We start from the raw sequence: 18,889 nt of genomic DNA on the forward strand, positions 1-18,889 counted from the left end.
CCTGTGATCGTCCCTCTGGAGCTTGATGTCCAGTAGCCAAGAAGCCAATCCATCCTGCACGCAGGTGAGTTGACTCCTTCTCCCCTCAGTCCCTCGCTGCAGTGATCCTGTTGCCAGCAGGAATCACTGTAAAATAAAAAACCTAGCTAAACTTTTTCTAAGCAGCTCTTTAGGAGAGCTACCTAGATTGCACCCTTCTCGGCCGGGCACAAAAATCTAACTGGAGTCTGGAGGAGGGTCATAGGGGGAGGAGCCAGTGCACACCACCTGATCTGGAAAAGCTTTACTTTTTGTGCCCTGTCTCCTGCGGAGCCGCTATTCCCCATGGTCCTTTCAGGAACCCCAGCATCCACTAGGACGATAGAGAAAAATAAATATATATATATTTTTTTTAGTGGGATAAAATTAAACAAGGACTAATAAAAACAAAAAGGTAGTCAGTCACTATACATCCAAGCTATATGTGCTATGCTAAAATGCATTACAAAAACATAAAAAAAATAAAAATTATATTAAATAGGGAGTGTACACTGGGCCACTATCACACAGTGTTCATTCTAGGTCCCTGCACCTTTCAAAACCAATGCAGTTCTTTCCTGCCTAGATGTCGCTCTCTGCTGTGGTGCTTCCAGGACTGTACCTCAGTGATGAGATAGAGACCAGAGTGTGCTAGAAGCATCAAAGTAGAGACACACCCCCAGCAAGAAAATAGGATTTAACACAGATAGTGGCGAGATTCATACCAGCTCACACATACAAGGCACATCAAGCTAACCAGCTTGAAACTCAGCAACTGCTGAAACATTACTTACCAAGTAACAATGCAGTACATAACTAAACAAAGATGTACTGAACCAGATAACGGTTGCAGGAAAACGAAGTGCTGGGCGGGCGCCCAGCATCCTCTACGGACTACGCGAAAAGGATTTACCGGTAATCCTATTTTCTCTTACGTCCTAGAGGATGCTGGGGTCCACATTAGTACCATGGGGATGTACCAAAGCTCCCAGAATGGGAGGGAGAGCACGGAGGCTCCTGGAGAACTGATTGGCCTCTGATGATCTGAAATTCAGTCAAAGTATCGAACTTGTAAAAATTTGCAAACGTGTTCGACCCAGACCAAGTTGCATCTCTGCAAAGTTGCACTGCCGAGACACCCCGGGCAGCCACCCAGGAAGACCCCACCTTACGAGTAGAGTGGGCGTTAACAGATCTTGGACACGGCAGTCCTGCCGTAGAATAAGCATGTTGGATAGTGAACCGAATCTAGCGAGAAATTGTCTGCTTAGAAGCAGGACACACAATTTTCTTGGGATCATATAGGACAAACAGAGAGTCCGACTTTGTGACGAAAAGTTCTCTTCACATATCTTCAGAGCCCTTACAACAACCAAGGACTTTGATGTCATTGAGGAGTCGGTAACCACTGGCACCACAATAGGTTGATATGAAATGCCAACACAACCATCGGAAGAAACTGCTTACGTATCCGGAGCTCAGCTCCATCTTCGTGGAAGATCTAGTAAGGGCTTTTACAGGATAAAGCCTCCAATTCGGACACGCGTCTAGCAGAAGCTAAGGCCAACAACGTGACCGCCTTCCATGTAAGAAATTTGACCTCAACCTCCTGTAGAGGCTCAAACCAATCCGACTGGAGGAACTGCAGCACCCAAGGTGCCGTAGGCGGTACAAAGGGAGGTTGGATGTGCAGAACTCCCTTCAAAAAAGTCTGAACATCGGGGAGGTCAGCCAATTGCTTCTGGAAGAAGATGGAGGGGGAAGAAATCTGGACCTTCACAGATCCCAACCTCAAGCCCATATCCACACCTGCCTGCAGGAAGAGGAGAAAACATCCGAGTTGAAACTCCACCGTAGGAAACTTCTTGGGATTCACACCAAGAGACATATTTCTTCCAAATACGATGGTAACATTTAGACGTTACCCCTTTCCTAGCCTGTATCACGGTAGGAATGACCTTCTTCAGAATGCCCTTCCGAGCAAGATTCAGGCACTCAACTTCCATGCCGTCAAACGTAGCCGTGGTAAGTCTTGATAGGCAAATGGCCCCTGCTGCAGCAGATCCTCCCGAAGAGGAAGAGGCCTCAGTTCTTCTTGCAGTAGTTTCAGAAGGTCCGCGTACCAAGCCCTTCTTGGCCAGTCTGGAGCAATGAGGATCGCTCGAACACTTGTTCTCCTTATGGCCTTTAGGATTCTTGGGATGAGTGGGAGTGGTGGAAACAAGTACACTGACTGGAACACCCAGGGAGACACCAGGGCGTCCACTGCCACTGCTTGTGGGTCCCTCGACCTGGAACAATAACGCTGAAGCTTCTTGTTGAGACGTGAGGCTATCATGTCTATTTGGGGTAATCCCCAAAGGTCTGTTATTTTCTTGAATACTTCCGGATGGAGACCCCACTCTCCTGGGATGGAGATCGTGTCTGCTGAGGAAGTCTGCTTCCCATTTGTCTACTCCTGGAATGAAGATGGCTGACCGCGCCAACGCGTGTTTTTCTGTCCAGAGGAGTATTCTTGTCAACTCTGACATTGCCGCTCTGCTCTTCGTTCCGCCCTGTCGGTTTATGTAAGCCACTGTTACATTGTCCGACTGCACTTGAATGGCCCGTTTCTTAGAAGAGGGGCCGCCTGAAGAACACAGTTTTAGACGGCTCTTCGTTCCAGGATGTTGATGGGCAGGCCGGCTTCCAGGCTTGACTACCGTCCTTGGAAAGTTACACCTTGAGTGACTGCTCCCCAGCCCCGAAGGCTCGCATCCGTGGTTAGAAGGACCCAATCCTGAATCTGCAGCCCTCCAGAAAGTGAGGTAATTGTAACCACCAGAGGAGCAAAATCCTGGCCTTCGGCGACAGACGAATTCTCTGGTGCATGTGGAGATGAGATCCCGACCACTTGTCCAGAAGATCCAGTTGGAAGGTTCGAGTGTGGAACCTCCCGTATTGGAGAGCCTCGTAAGAGGCCAACATCTTTCCCAACAGGCGAATGCATTGATTAAAAGACACCCAGGACATCCCGGACCATAGTCTGTATTACCAACGCCTTTTCCTGCGGAAGAAACACCTTCTGCACTTCTGTGTCTAGGATCATTCCCAGAAGGGACAACCTCTGGGTTGGTTCCAAATGTGACTTTGGAAGATTCAGAATCCAACCATGACTCTTGAGGAGGCGTGTTGTGAGAACAATGGAATGCAGCAGATTCTCCTTGGACGATGCCTTTATCAGCAGATCGTCCAGATATGGAATGATGTTCACCCCTTGTTTGCAGAGGAGAACCATCATCTCTGCCATCACCTTGGTAAAACACCCTCGGTGCTGTGGCGAGGCCGAATGGCAGGGCATGGAACTGGAAATGACAGTCCAGCAAAGCTAAACGGAGATCAGCCTGATCTGGCATCCATATCGGAATGTGGAGGTACGCATCCTTGATATCCAGGGATACCAGGAATTCCCCTTCTTCCAGACCTGATATCACCGCCCTGAGAGACTCCATCTTGAACTCCTTTAGAAAGGGGTTCAATGATTTTAGGTTCAGAATGGGCCTGACCGAACTATCCGGTTTCAGTACCACGAAAAAGGTTTGAATAGTTACCTGTGGCCTGCGCAGGAGGAGGAACTGGCACAATGATCTGTGCCTCCACCAGCATTTGGACAGCCTCTTGTAATACAGTGCTGTTGGAGCTGGCAAGCCTGATTTGAAAAACGATGAGGAGGGAGACTTTGAAATTCCAGCCTGTATCCCTGGGATATAATATCTATCACCCAGGGATCCAGGCCGGACAATACCCAGACGTGACTGAATTGTTTGAGTCTCGCTCCCACTGGCCCCACCTCCAGGCCGTGCGGTCCACAGTCATGCAGAGGACTTTGGTGTACCTGAAGCAGGCTTTTGTTTCTGGGAACCTGCAGCGGCAGGTTTCTTGGACTCAACTCGACCACCCCTAAAGAAGGTATTGGACAGTCTGGCCTTTCTAGGCTTGTTAGGCCGAATGGACTGTGTTGTAGATGAAGAGAAGGATTTCTTCAGAGCAGGTGCTGTTGAGGGAAGAAACAGACTTACCCGCTGTAGCCGTGGATATACACGCGTCTAGAGCTTCCCCAAAGAGAGCCTGACCTGGATTCAGGATAGCACTGGTTTAGCAGAGATACCAGCAAGGGAGCCTGAGTGGTTTTCCTCTATCAAATCGTGGATTTCTCAGATTTCTGACAGGGTTACAAGTAATGAATCTGCAACCCAGGTATTACAGAACTCTATGGCAGTGTGGCTGGTTTCTGGTACCTCAGGACGCTCCGCTATATACCCCCAAAAACGAGCGCTTGTGCATGTCACACAAGACGACACGGATACCGATACGGACACCACAGACTGTGATGGGGATGTGTCGCGGGGCTCCGCATCCCTTGCAAAAGGGGTGCAATTGATGGAGGCTATCAGGGATGTGTTGAATATTAATAATACCACACCTGACAAGGTTGAGGAGGCTTTTTTCACTGGAAATAAAAAAGCCTCGCTAACCTTCCCTGCGTCAAAGGAATTGAATGCTATATTTGAGAGAGCATGGGAAAACCCAGAGAAATTCCTAATCCCTAAACGGGTACAGGTGGCGTTTCCTTTCCCTGAGGAGGATAGGAAAAAATGGGGAAAACACGCCGATTGTTGACGCATCGGTGTCCAGGCTCTCAAAGAACGTGGTTTTACCCGTTTCAGGATCTACTGCCTTAAAGGAGCCAGCTGATTGGAAAATTTATAACACACTGAAATCAATGTACACTGCTTCAGGGGCCATATTACGTCCCACTATTGCTAGTGCATGGATTGCAAAGGCTGTAGTAAAGTGGTTGGCTACCTTACTTGAGGAAACACACTATATCTATCCATCCACACACAGGTGAGGGCAGACCGTCCCCCCCCCCCCCCCCCAAGAATGGCAAGAGACACAGATTGGAGCCAACCCACACACAGCGCTTTTACTAAAGGGAGACCCCTTAGCAGAGCTGACTGTGCACCTTAATAGGACACACAGTCGTATTACAGTCTCCCCCCCTTCCACAACCCCCTGGTACCATTTACAGATCGCTGGAGTTGCTGTGGAGAGACCAGATTCTCCTTCTCAGCGCTGTGCAGGCAGGAAAATGGAGCTGAAATGCTGCTGGGTCCTCTGAGAAGCTCCGCCCCCTTAATGGCGCAGTCTTCCCGCTCTTCATGGATTATACTGGCCTGAGGAATTAGTGTTGGCTGAGATCAGAGGACCCCGACAGGCTTCTGGACCAGTGTAGGGGGTAAGCGCTGGCCCAGGGCGCACCTCACAGTGCCAAACCATGTACCGCTGAGCCTTCCCGGGAGCGCAGTTAATACGGTGCTCCCTCCCCACCGTCGCCATCTTCACACCAGCCCCCCGCTTGCTGGGGGGGGGTGTCTGTCTCACTCGCCACTTCTTCAGCTCTGTAAGGGGTTGGCGGCATGCTGCTGGGGCGAGTGAACTCCTGTGGCGGGGGGTGATCCGACCCCTCTGGTGCTCAGTGACCAGTCAGCCCCCCCCCCCCCCCCCCCCTTAGTCCCTCGCTGCAGGGAGGCTGTTGCCAGCTGCCTCCCTGTAAAATAATAAACTCTAAAATAAAGCTACTAGAGAAACTCTGGAGAGCTCCCCTAGCTGTGACCGGCTCCTCGTGCACAATTTCTAAACTGGTAGGAGGGTCATAGAGGGAGGAGCCAGCCCACACTCTCAAACTCTTAAAGTGCCAATGGCTCCTGGTGGACCAGTCTATACCCCATGGTACTAATGTGGACCCCAAAAGTGTATAAAAACCCCAGAAAAAAAAAAAATTGCGTGGGGTCCCCCCCCTCCAAAGCATAACCAGCCTCGGGCTCTTTGAGCCGGTCCTGGTTGTAAAAATACGGGGAAAAAATTGACAGGGGATCCCCCGTATTTTTACAACCAGCACCGAGCTCTGCGTCCGGTCCTGGTACAAAAAATACGGGGGACAAAACACATAGGGGTCCCCCGTATTTTCAACCACCAGCACGGGGCTCCACTAGCTGGAGAGATAATGCCACAGCCGGGGGACACTTTTATACCGGTCCCTGCGGCCGTGGCATTAAATCCCCAACTAGTCACCCCTGCCCAGGGTACCCTGGAGAAGTGGGGACCCCTTAAATCAAGGGGTCCCCCCCACCTCCAGCCACCCAAGGGCCAGGGGTGAAGCCCGAGGCTGCCCCCCCCCCCATCCAAGGGCTGCAGATGGGGGGCTGATAGCCAAGTGACAAAATAAAGAGTATTGTTTTTTGTAGCAGAACTACTAGTCCCAGCAAGCCTCCCCCGCAAGCTGGTACTTGGAGAACCACAAGTACCAGCATGCAGGGGGGGGGGGGGGGGGCGCGCTGGTACCTGTAGTTCTACTGCAAAAAAAAAAAATACCCAAATAAAAACAGTACACGCACACAGTGAAAGTAAAACTTTATTACATACATGCCGACACACATACTTACCCATGTTCACACGCCGACTCTGTCCACTTCTCCAAGTAGAATCCACGGTGTACCTGAAAATAAAATTATACTCACCAAAATCCAGTGTAGCATCTGTCCTCTTCTTTTTTGTAATCCACATACTTGTCAAAAAAAGAAAACGCATTTACCCGGACCACGCACTGAAAGGGGTCCCCCTGACCGCGAGTAACCTCACCGCTGACCGCAAAGTTCCCACCATTGAAGATAATGGAGCGGCTATGTGCTATGCGCGTCTGACAGCTCAGACGCGCACAGCCAATCAGGAGTGTGCCACGACGTGGCGCTCCCCGATTGGCTGAAGGGACCCTCTGCGACAGGAGTCACGTGGGGTCCCGGCATTTGGGGAAAGGGGTCCCATGTGTAAACATGGGACCCCTTTCAGTGCGTGGTCCGGGTATAGTGTTCCTTCTAGGCTGTTTCAGCAGGGTGCTGCACCCTGCCCATTTTTGAAATGTGATAAAGCACCCTGCCCTTTTTCAGTGCACCCTGCCGGACCATAAATCATCCCCTTGTATACAGAATGCAACAGTCAGAGTGCATGTTCCAGTGTTATGGTCTGCTCCCTGCCCACCTCTGAGATTGGAACACAATTTCTATCCTTAGCGAACTGGATGTCAGAGGAGGGACTGTAAAGGGCATCACTGCTGTGGCTGCCTGCATAACACAGCACTCTGATAAAGAGGGAAAGAACAGGGTAAGCAGTGAGCATGTACTGCCTACAGTATTTCCCTAGTAGAACAGATTTTTTTTTTTTACCTATATATTTTAACCCTCTGCTTAACTTTTCTGTTTTATAACACATACGGATTATAACCACTTCAGCACTGGAGGACACATTTATAATTATCTACTTATGTATATGGTAAAGCCAATCTTTCAAGAACACTTTCAAGAAACAGTACGTTTCTCAGTACAGATGTTGGGTGTTACATGGGTGTCCTATATGTATATTGGGGTATATGATATACTATGGGGAAAATGTATGTACAAAAACTATAAACATATGCACTATGCTTTGTGCGCAAAGAGTCACATCAAAAATGTGCCCTTCAAAATAAAAATGTGCCCTCCGCAATGATCAGCACCCTGCCCTTAAAAAAAAATCCTAGAGTGAACACTACGGGTAAATGCGTTTTCTTTTTTTGCCAAGTACGTGGATTACAAAAAAAAAAAAAAAGAAGAAGAAAAAGAGTACAGATGCTACACTGGATTTTGGCGAGTATAATTTTAATTTCAGGTACACCGTGGATTCTACTTGGAGAAGTGGACAGAGTCGGCGTGTAAACATATGTAAGTATGTGTCGGCATGCATGTATGTAATAAAGTTTTACTTTCACTGTGTGCGTGTACTGTTTTTATTTGGGTATTTTTTTTTTGCAGTAGAACTACAGGTACCAGCGGGCCCGTTTCCCCCCCGCATGCTGGTACTTGTGGTTCTCCAAGTACCAGCCTGCGGGGAGGCTTGCTGGGACTTGTAGTTCTGCTGCAAAAAACAATATTCTTTTATTTGACACAAGGCTATCAGCCCCCCATCCGCAGCCCTTGGATGGGGGGGGGGGGGGGGGGGAGACAGGCTCGGGCTTCACCCCTGGCCCTTGGGTGGCTGGGGGGGACCCCTTGATTTGAGGGGTCCCCACTTCTCCAGGGTACCCCGGCCAGGGGTGACTAGTTAGTGATTTAATGCCAGGGCCGCAAGGACCGATATAGAAGTGTCCCCCGGCTGTGGCATTCTCTCTCTGACTAGTGGAGCCCGGTGCTGGTTGTGGATATACGGGGGATCCAGTCATTTTTTCACCGTATTTTTACAACCAGGACCGGCTCAAAGAGCCCAAGGCTGGTTATGTTTACGCATTTTTTTTTCTTGATTTTAACCCATTCCCATCCCTTCCCACTGAAAAACATGCTCTGATCTCTCCATATTATTTTAGTCAGTTAAAAAAAAAAAAAAAATTACTCTTTTAAAAAAATATATATAAATAATACTTGTGTCTCCTAATAGACAAACCAAGTACATAATCCCTTCTAATATAAATAGATATGCTATTAGCAATAAAAAAATAAAACCACAAAAAAACAAAACATGTTTTTAATTTTTTTTATTAGATTCCGCCAGCAAAGTGAGGCGGAATGAAATTGACGAAATAACTGTCGAAAAGCACTGTTGTCGAATCGACATTCTTTAATTGAATATACTTTTGTCGAAAAGCCGCATTTTTACCATTGCAGACATGTCGAATTCGACAACTGTCGAATTGCAAAAAGTCGAATTTGAAACTGCCGGTTTTTTGTCGAAAAGTACTGTATTGCATTGTCGAATAATTTTTTTGTGTCGAAAATGCCCCATTTTTCGACATTTGCGGCAATTCGACCACAATTGCATATACCCCATGGTATGCAATGTGCATTCCTGAGAAATAAATCTTACACTACACTGACCACTAGGTGGTGTGGTTTTCAGAGCTTTTACATAGATTCAATTCAAAGATTAATAAATCCTAAAAACAAACATCCTAACATTCTGCTAAAGTGTGGAAAAGATACCAGTTTGTATATTATCACAGATAAAGCATTACTTGATAAAATCAGTGGCACAACGAGACGATCCTGGACACTCATGACATGGTGTGAAAGGGAGAACTAAAACAAAACCAACTAGTCAGTCTAAAAAGAACTAAAATCTCACACTAAAATTGCAGGCAACCACTAGGTGTTTTGCTAAAATGACGCAGTGTTAAAAAAGGGGGACGTCGTGGAGGGACGGACGCCAATTTAGACCCAGCATTGGAGGACACCGCACAGGAGATACTTGGAGAGTGAGGCAGAGACGACCCCTAGGAAAGAAGTAGGAGGCAGGTGGCCGCTGCTGCACAGTGAGTCACCCAGCATCTAGTCTACTCACAGACTGGGGCATAACTTGGTGCAAGGGGCATTACCGTGTGGGGCATAATTTGGTGCAAGAGTCATTATATGGTGCAAGGGGCATTACTGTGTTGAGCATAATATGTTGCAATGGGCATTACTGTAAGGAGTAAAAAATAAGAATTTACTTACCGATAATTCTATTTCTCATAGTCCGTAGTGGATGCTGGGGACTCCGTCAGGACCATGGGGAATAGCGGGCTCCGCAGGAGACAGGGCACATCTAAAAAAAACTTTTAGGTCACATGGTGCGTACTGGCTCCTCCCCCTATGACCCTCCTCCAAGCCTCAGTTAGGTACTGTGCCCGGACGAGCGTACACAATAAGGAAGGATCTTGAATCCCGGGTAAGACTCATACCAGCCACACCAATCACACCATACAACTTGTGATCTGAACCCAGTTAACAGTATGATAACAAAACGAAGTAGCCTCTAAAAAGATGGCTCACAACAATAATAACCCGATTTTTGTAACAATAACTATGTACAAGTATTGCAGACAATCCGCACTTGGGATGGGCGCCCAGCATCCACTACGGACTATGAGAAATAGAATTATCGGTAAGTAAATTCTTATTTTCTCTAACGTCCTAGTGGATGCTAGGGACTCCGTCAGGACCATGGGGATTATACCAAAGCTCCCAAACGGGCGGGAGAGTGCGGATGACTCTGCAGCACCGAATGAGAAAACTCCAGGTCCTCTGTAGCCAGAGTATCAAATTTGTAAAATTTTACAAACGTGTTCTCCCCTGACCACGTAGCTGCTCGGCAAAGTTGTAATGCCGAGACTCCTCGGGCAGCCGCCCAAGATGAGCCCACCTTCCTTGTGGAGTGGGCCTTTACAGATTTAGGCTGTGGCACGCCTGCCACAGAATGTGCAAGTTGGATTGTGCTACAGATCCAACGTGCAATCGTCTGTTTAGACGCAGGAGCACCCATCTTGTTGGGTGCATACAATGTAATCAACGAGTCAGTTTTTCTGACTCCAGCTGTCCTTGAAATATATATTTTTAATGCTCTGACAACGTCCAGTAACTTGGAGTCCTCCAAGTCGCTAGTAGCCGCAGGCACCACAATAGGCTGGTTTAAGTGAAATGCCGAAACCACCTTAGGGAGAAATTGAGGACGCGTCCTCAATTCTGCCCTGTCCGAATGGAATATCAGATATGGGCTCTTGTATGACAAAGCTGCCAACTCTGAAACTCTCCTGGCAGAAGCCAGGGCCAACAGCATGGTTACCTTCCATGTAAGGTATTTTAATTCTACCGATTTTAACGGCTCAAACCAATGAGATTTGAGAAAATTTAGAACCACGTTCAAATCCCACGGTGCCACTGGAGGCACTATTGGGGGTTGTATATGTAGTACACCTTTGACAAAAGTTTGTACTTCAGGCACTGACGCCAATTCCTTCTGGAAGAAAATTGATAAGGCCGAAATTTGAACTTTAATAGACCCCAATTTTAGGCCCATAGACAATCCTGCTTGCAGGAAATGTAAGAATCGACCCAATTGAAATTCTTCCGTTGGAGCCTTCTTGGCCTCACACCACGCAACATATTTTCGCCAAATGCGGTGATAATGTTGTACAGTCACTTCCTTCCTAGCCTTAATCAAGGTAGGAATAACTTCCTCTGGAATGCCCTTTTCTTTTAGAATCCGGCGTTCAACCGCCATGCCGTCAAACGCAGACGCGGTAAGTCTTGGAACATACAAGGTCCCTGCTGAAGCAGATCCCTTCTCAGAGGTAGAGGCCACGGATCCTCCGTGAGCATCTCTTGAAGTTCCGGATACCAAGTTCTCCTTGGCCAGTCCGGAGCCACCAGTATCGTTCTTACTCCTCTTTTCCGTATAATTCTCAGCACCTTTGGTATGAGAGGCAGAGGAGGGAACACATACACTGATTGGTACACCCACGGTGTTACCAGAGCGTCCACAGCTATTGCCTGAGGGTCTCTTGACCTGGCGCAATACCTGTCCAATTTTTTGTTGAGGCGAGACGCCATCATGTCTACCTTTGGTTTTTCCCAACGGTTCACAATCATGTGGAAAACTTCTGGATGAAGTCCCCACTCTCCCGGGTGAAGGTCGTGTCTGCTGAGGAAATCTGCTTCCCAGTTGTCCACTCCCGGGATGAACACTGCTGACAGTGCTATGACATGATTCTCCGCCCAGCGCAGAATCCTTGCCGCTTCTGCCATTGCACTCCTGCTTCTCGTGCCGCCTTGTCGGTTTACGTGGGCGACTGCCGTGATGTTGTCGGACTGGATCAACACCGGCTGACCCTGAAGCAGCGGTTTTGCCAGACTTAGAGCATTGTAGATCGCTCTTAGCTCCAGTATATTTATGTGAAGAGACGTCTCCAGGCTTGACCACACGCCCTGGAAATTTCTTCCCTTTGTGACTGCTCCCCAACCTCGTAGGCTGGCATCCGTAGTCACCAGGACCCAGTCCTGTATGCCGAATCTGCGGCCCACTAACAGATGGGCAGTCTGCAGCCACCACAGGAGAGACAACCTTGTTCTTGGTGACAGTGCTATCCGCTGATGCATGTGCAGATGCGATCCGGACCATTTGTCCAGCAGATCCCACTGAAATGTCCGTGCATGGAATCTGCCGAATGGAATCGCTTCGTACGAAGCCACCATCTTTCCCAGGACTCTTGTGCATTGATGTACTGACACCGTTCCTGGTTTTAGGAGGTTCCTGACAAGTTCGGATAACTCCCTTGCTTTTTCCTCCGGGAAAAACACCTTTTTCTGAACCGTGTCCAGAATCATTCCCAAGAACAGCAGACGAGTTGTCGGGGTCAATTGAGATTTTGGAAGATTCAGAATCCACCCGTGTTGCTGGAGCACTACCTGGGTTAGTGCTACACCGACTTCCAGCTGTTCTCTGGACTTTGCCCTTATCAGGAGATCGTCCAAGTAAGGGATAATTAATACGCCTTTTCTTCGTAGAAGAACCATCATTTCGGTCATTACCTTGGTAAAGACCCGAGGGGCCGTAGACAAACCAAACGGCATCGTTTGAAACTGATAATGACAGTCTTGTATCACGAACCTGAGATACCCTTGGTGTGAGGGGTAAATTGGGACATGCAGATAAGCATCCTTTATGTCCAGGGACACCATGAAGTCCCCGTCTTCCAGATTCGCTATCACTGCTCTGAGTGACTCCATTTTGAACTTGAATTTCTGTATGTACAGGTTCAAGGATTTCAGATTTAGAATAGGTCTTACCGAACCGTCCGGCTTCGGTACCACAAATAGTGTGGAATAATACCCCTTTCCCTGTTGTAGGAGGGGTACCTTGACTATCACCTGCTGAGAATACAGCTTGTGAATGGCTTCCAAAACCGACGTCCTTTCTGAGGGAGACGTTGGTAAAGCAGACTTTAGGAACCGGCGAGGGGGAAACCTTTCGAACTCCAGCATGTAACCCTGAGATATTATCTGCAGGACCCACGGGTCCACTTGTGAGTGAGCCCATTGATTGCTGAAAATCTTGAGTCGACCCCCCACCGTTCCTGGGTCCGCTTGTAAAGCCCCAGCGTCATGCTGATGGCTTTGTAGAAGCCGGGGCGGGCTTCTGTTCCTGGGCAGGGGCTGCGTGCTGCCCTTTCTTACCCTTTCCTCTGCCTCTCGGCAGATAAGACTGTCCTTTTGGTCGCTTTTTATAGGAGCGAAAGGACTGCGGCTGAAAAGACGGTGTCTTTTTCTGTTGTGAAGGGGTCTGAGGTAAAAAGGTGGATTTGCCGGCAGTTGCCGTGGTCACCAGGTCCGAAAGACCGACCCCAAACAATTCCTCTCCTTTATATGGCAATACTTCCATATGCCTCTTGGAATCCGCATCACCTGACCACTGTCGCGTCCATAAACTTCTTCTAGCAGATATGGACATCGCGCTTACTCTTGATGCTAGAGTACAAACATCCCTCTGAGCATCTCGCATATAAAGAAAAGCATCCTTTAATTGCTCTAGAGTCAATAAAATACTGTCCCTATCCAGGGTCTCAATATTTTCAGTCAGAGAATCCAACCACACTACCCCAGCACTGCACATCCAGGCTGAGGCTATTGCCGGTCGCAATATAACACCCGTATGTGTGTATATACTCTTCAGTGTAGTTTCCAGCCTCCTATCTGCTGGATCCTTGAGGGCGGCCGTATCAGGAGACGGCAACGCCACTTGCTTTGATAAAACGTGTGAGCGCCTTATCCACCTTAGGGGGTGATTCCCAGCGCGCCCTAACCTCTGGTGGGAAAGGGTATAATGCCAACAACTTCTTTGAAATTAGCATTTTTCTATCGGGGGTAACCCACGCTTCATCACACACATCATTCAATTCCTCTGATTCTGGGAAAAATACAGGTAGTTTTTTCACCCCCCACATAATACCCCTTTTTGAGGTACCAGTAGTATCAGAGAGCTGCAAAGCCTCCTTCATTGCCGTGATCATATAACGTGTGGCCCTATTGGAAAATACGTTTACTTCCTCACCGTCGACACTAGATTCATCTGTGTCGGTACCCGTGTCGACTGACTGAGGTAAGGGACGTTTTACAGCCCCTGACGGTGTCTGAGATGCCTGAACCGGTACTAACTGGTTTGCCGGGTGTCTCATTTCGTCAACTGACTTTTGTAATGTGCTGACATTATCACGTAATTCCATAACCAAAGCCATCCATTCCGGTGTCGACTCCCTAGGGGGTGACATTACCATCATCGGCAATTGCTCTGCCTCCACACCAACTTCGTCCTCATACATGTCGACACACACGTACCGACACACAGCAGCCACACAGTGAATGCTCTATTGAAGACAGGACCCTCCTAGCCCATTGGGGAGACAGAGGGAGAGTTTGCCAGCACACACCAAAAGCGCTATACAGTATATAACAACCCTAGGTGGTGTTGTTTTTATATATATGCGCTCTCAATATATATTTATATCGCCAATTTATGCCCCCCCTCTCTTTGTTACCCTGTTTCTGTAGTGCAGTGCAGGGGAGAGTCGTGGGAGCCTTCCTCACCAGCGGAGCCGTGCAGGAAAATGGCGCCGAGTGCTGAGGAGAATAAGCTCCGCCCCTTTTCCGGCGGGCTTTTCTCCCGGTTTTTCTAATAAACTGGCCTGGGTTAAATACATACATATAGCCTTAATGGCTATATGTGATGTATTTATTTGCCTCTAAGGTACTCTATATTGCTGCCCAGGGCGCCCCCAGCAGCGCCCTGCACCCTCCGTGACCGAGATCCGTGTAGCAACAATGGCGCACAGCTGCAGTGCTGTGCGCTACCTCTATGAAGACTGAAGTCTTCTGCCGCCTGTTTCCGGACCTCCGTTCTGCCGTTCTTCAGCGTCTGTAAGGGGGATCGGCGGCGCGGCTCCGGGACGAACCCCAGGCTGACCTGTGTTCCGACTCCCTCTGGAGCTCAGTGTCCAGTAGCCTAAGACTTCAATCCTCCTGCAGGCAGGTGAGTTGCAAGTCTCTCCCCTAAGTCCCTCGTTGCAGTGCTCCTGTCGCCAGCAGGAGACACTGATTAGAAACCTAAAAAAAAAACTTTTCTAACTAGCTCTTTAAGAGAGCCACCTAGATTGCACCCTCTCGGACGGGCACAAAAACCTAACTGAGGCTTGGAGGAGGGTCATAGGGGGAGGAGCCAGTACGCACCATGTGACCTAAAAGTTTTTTTTAGATGTGCCCTGTCTCCTGCGGAGCCCGCTATTCCCCATGGTCCTGACGGAGTCCCCAGCATCCACTAGGACGTTAGAGAAAATAGGATTTTAATTAGCTACTGGTAAATCCTTTTCTTGTAGTCCGCAGAGGATGCTGGGGTCCAATTTAGTACCATGGGTATAGATGGGTCCTTTGGGAGCCATTGGCACTTTTAGAGTTTAGCAGTGTGGGCTGGCTCCTCCCTCTATGCCCCTCCTACCAGACTCAGTCTAGAAAATGTGCCCGAGGAGACGGACATACTTCGAGAGAAGGAAATACACAGATAGTGGTGAGAAGGCACAAAAGGTGGTTGGATGTGCAGAACTCCTTTCAAGAATGTCTGAACCTCAGCCAATTGTTTCTGGAAGAAAATGGACAAGGCCAAAATCTGGACCTTGATGGAGCCCAAGCGTAGGACCACATCCACACCAGCTTGCAGAAAGAGGAGAAAACGTCCCAGTTGAAACTCCACCGTAGTTAACTTCCTGGATTCACACACATTTTCCAAATCCGATGGTAATGCTTAGACGTTACCCCCTTCCTAGCTTGGATCAGAGTAGGAATGACCTTGTTCAGAATGCCCTTCCTCGCGAAGATCTGGCGTTCAACCTCCATGCCGTCAAACGTAGCCGCAGTAAGTCTTGATAGGCGAAAGGCCCCTGTAGTAAAAGGGTCCTCGCGAAGAGGAAGAGGCCTCGGATCCTCCAGCAGTAATGCCAGAAGATCAGTGTACCAAGCCCTTCTTGGCCAGTGCGGAGCAATGAGGATCACCTGAACACTTGTTCTTTTTAGTAGTTTGAGAATCCTTGGGATGAGTGGAAGTGGAGGGAACACATACACCGACTGAAACACCAACAGTTACTAGAGCATCCACTGCCACTGCTTGTGGGCCTCGTGACCTGGAACAGTACTTCCGAAGCTTCTTGTTGAGGCGAGAGGCCATCATGTCTACTTGAGGTACGCCCCATCGGCTTGTTACCTCTGCATGTGCATGTTGCTGAGCCTTCCCGGAGCCCAGCCTGTCAGAGCTGCGCTCCCACACTTGTGCAGCCATACCCACCGGCGACACGCTAACCAGGACGCCGGCGCTGTACTCACCACTCTTCTTTCTTCTGGCTCTGTTAGGGGGTGGCGGCCGTGCTGCGGGTGTGAGCGGTCGCCTCGTGGGCCTGCGATCAGCACCCTCAGGAGCTCGGTGTCCTGTCAGCGGAGTAGAGAACCATTAACTCTTCAGGAAGTTGGTTCCTACTCCCCCCCCTCCTTAAGTCCCATGAAGCAGGAAAGCTGTTGCCAGCAGCCTTCCTGTACCTAACTACCTCTAGAAAACAACAAAACTAGAAAAACTCCTTTGGAGCTCCCCTAGCTGTGACTGGCTCCTCCGGGAACATTTTCTAAACAGAGTCTGATAGGAGGGGCATAGAGGGTGGACCCGTCTATAACCCATGGTACTAAATTGGACCCCAGCATCCTCTAGGACGCAAGAGAAATAATAAATGTAACGGGCATGTATTAGCAATTTCCCCCCCCCTATGATTGCCAATGTCTGGGAGTGCAGGGTGCAAAAAACAGGTGTAAGGTAGTTTTTTTCCAGCGAGGCCACACCTCTTTTTGGCACACGTGCATTCTGTTCGCACTGGAAGCCAAATTGTCTAGAAACAGCCCTGCCGACAAAACTAAAATTCAGCTCAAGAGCTGACAATTGAGAAGTCTTCAGTTACTTCCTGACTGATCCCAACCCAGAGCAGCTGTAAACAAAGTTCCCTGAATAGAGGTCACCTTATATAGAGCCCAACAACTTTTTTTTTTCCCTTTAAAACACAAAGAAGGAATGTTACTAAAAAAATACTAAATGTTACAAAGTTACAATGTTTATTAAATAAAAATGGGGAAGGAAAAACAGAAGTAAACACAAAACAGAACTAAAAAGCCTACACCACTCACTTTACATGCTTCTAAGGTAATCTGCTGTATAAGGCCAGCACGGGGACAGTTATGGGCCCTACACACTGGCAGATAACACTGAACGATATGAACGTTCTCGTTCAGTAATGAATGAGGACTTGTTCATATCGTTCAGCGTGTAGGCACCTACGATGTGCTGCCCCGCGCTTGTTCATCGTTGGCGCCAGACCGCTTGTGCATGCAGGCCAATATGAACAATCTCCTATATACAAGCATGCACTGCTATGGAGCTGGTTGTTGGGTAGGGGGGGGGGGTCGCCCTTCTGCCATAACCGTCGGACAGCTCAGCGGCGGATCACAGAGTGTGTAGGGGGCATCACTCAAAAGCATCCAAACAAATTCATTGTTTCTTGCCCAAATACCCTGTAGCATCATGGTAAGAGGACTGCTGCCATATTAACTGGTGATACAACCAGTCCCAGTAAGTTCTGCCCCTGCAGTTACGCTTTGCCTTAAACCAATCCGTGCCCCAGCCTTAGCACTGAACTCGCCCAATGCATACAAAACTGCTCTCACACAGACTTACTCCACCTCAGATACTTCCCCTCTTCTTACAGCTTCACGCTCTCTCCACAAGTTTTCTACCTTCAAGACCCTCCTCTGACCACCTCCCTTACCCGCTTTGCCCTCAACTTTGCCAACCATTTCAGATCCAAATTTAATGCCAGGCTCTCTCCCCTACCCATCTAGAACTGCCTACTCGTCCTTTTCTCCACTACTGGGGATGAAGTATGCACCCTCCGCTTACCCTCTCCCTTTATCCAACTGCTCATCTCACCCCTTTCATTCATCTCATCTGTTCCTCTCCACTTCATTCACCTATTCTTATCCTGGGTATTAGTGAATTAACCAATGCCAGGCGATAAACCAAGCCTCTGAAGTACCATCGGATGGTCGTTTTCATCAAAATACATTTATTTCTTGTTTGTGAACACAATGATTTGCCAGATATCATGATACTGAAAGAACATTCAGATTTTAGAATGGATTAGGATCATAGTAGAACACATTCTTTGCCTAATTAAGACCGGCAGGATAACAGATTGCATGTTCCGTAGCACTTACTGTGGAGCCAGAAGAGTTTTTGCGCAGGCGCACAGGGGACCCAGGTTCATCCTCCGTACTCTGACTGTCACTACGAGAAGCTAAATAAAAATCAGAAAACAGGATTTTATTGGAATATTAAAATATGGTTGTAGACTAAAAGAAAGGCAGTAAAGAGATGTGCATGTTAGCAGTCCATATAATATACCGGACTACATTAAAAAGTATATACAACTACAGAGGAGCCAAGGGCAGCTGTGGAGGTTACTAGCAACTGAATAAAAGAAAAATGCTTTTCAACGGCGGTACGGACTTTAAGCCTCTTTGCCTCTCAAACCCTAGCACACAGACAGGTGGGGCATTCTCACAGGAACACCCCCACAAACGTTATTGTACGATGATCAGTGTGATCACGAGGGGTGCACATTCAAACACACATGCCGAAAACAATCTTTAAAAGAGAAGAGTCCCTGCTTTCAACTGGTGTGCCCCCAATACTAGCCAACTGAAATAGAACACGAGAAATAGATAAGAGGATATTACGTTTTAGTGCACACAGGATGCAATACTTTACTTCTTGTCTTGTTCTACAATTGTTTTCCTACTGTAGCAGGCAGCACCCCCTATAAACTTACACCAAATAATTCTTCTTATAATATAGGGGTATAGCATTCACACTAGCCTTCTTTAGCAGGGTGCTGCACCTTGCCTTTTTTCTG

General features: G+C 48.3%; 1 protein-coding gene across 2 annotated transcripts in view; it reads right to left on the reverse strand.

The window, feature by feature from the left end:
* HMMR (hyaluronan mediated motility receptor) overlaps window positions 1–18,889 on the reverse strand; it is a 106,002-nt gene that overhangs the window by 77,420 nt on the left and 9,693 nt on the right. For both annotated transcript variants that reach the window (XM_063928745.1, XM_063928744.1), the window contains exon 3: window positions 18,192–18,271. In XM_063928745.1, coding sequence (XP_063784815.1) covers window positions 18,192–18,271 — 80 coding nt within the window. The remainder of the gene's footprint in view (window positions 1–18,191; window positions 18,272–18,889) is intronic.

This window comes from Pseudophryne corroboree, chromosome 6 (assembly GCF_028390025.1).
Source record: "Pseudophryne corroboree isolate aPseCor3 chromosome 6, aPseCor3.hap2, whole genome shotgun sequence".
NCBI lineage: Eukaryota > Metazoa > Chordata > Amphibia > Anura > Myobatrachidae > Pseudophryne > Pseudophryne corroboree.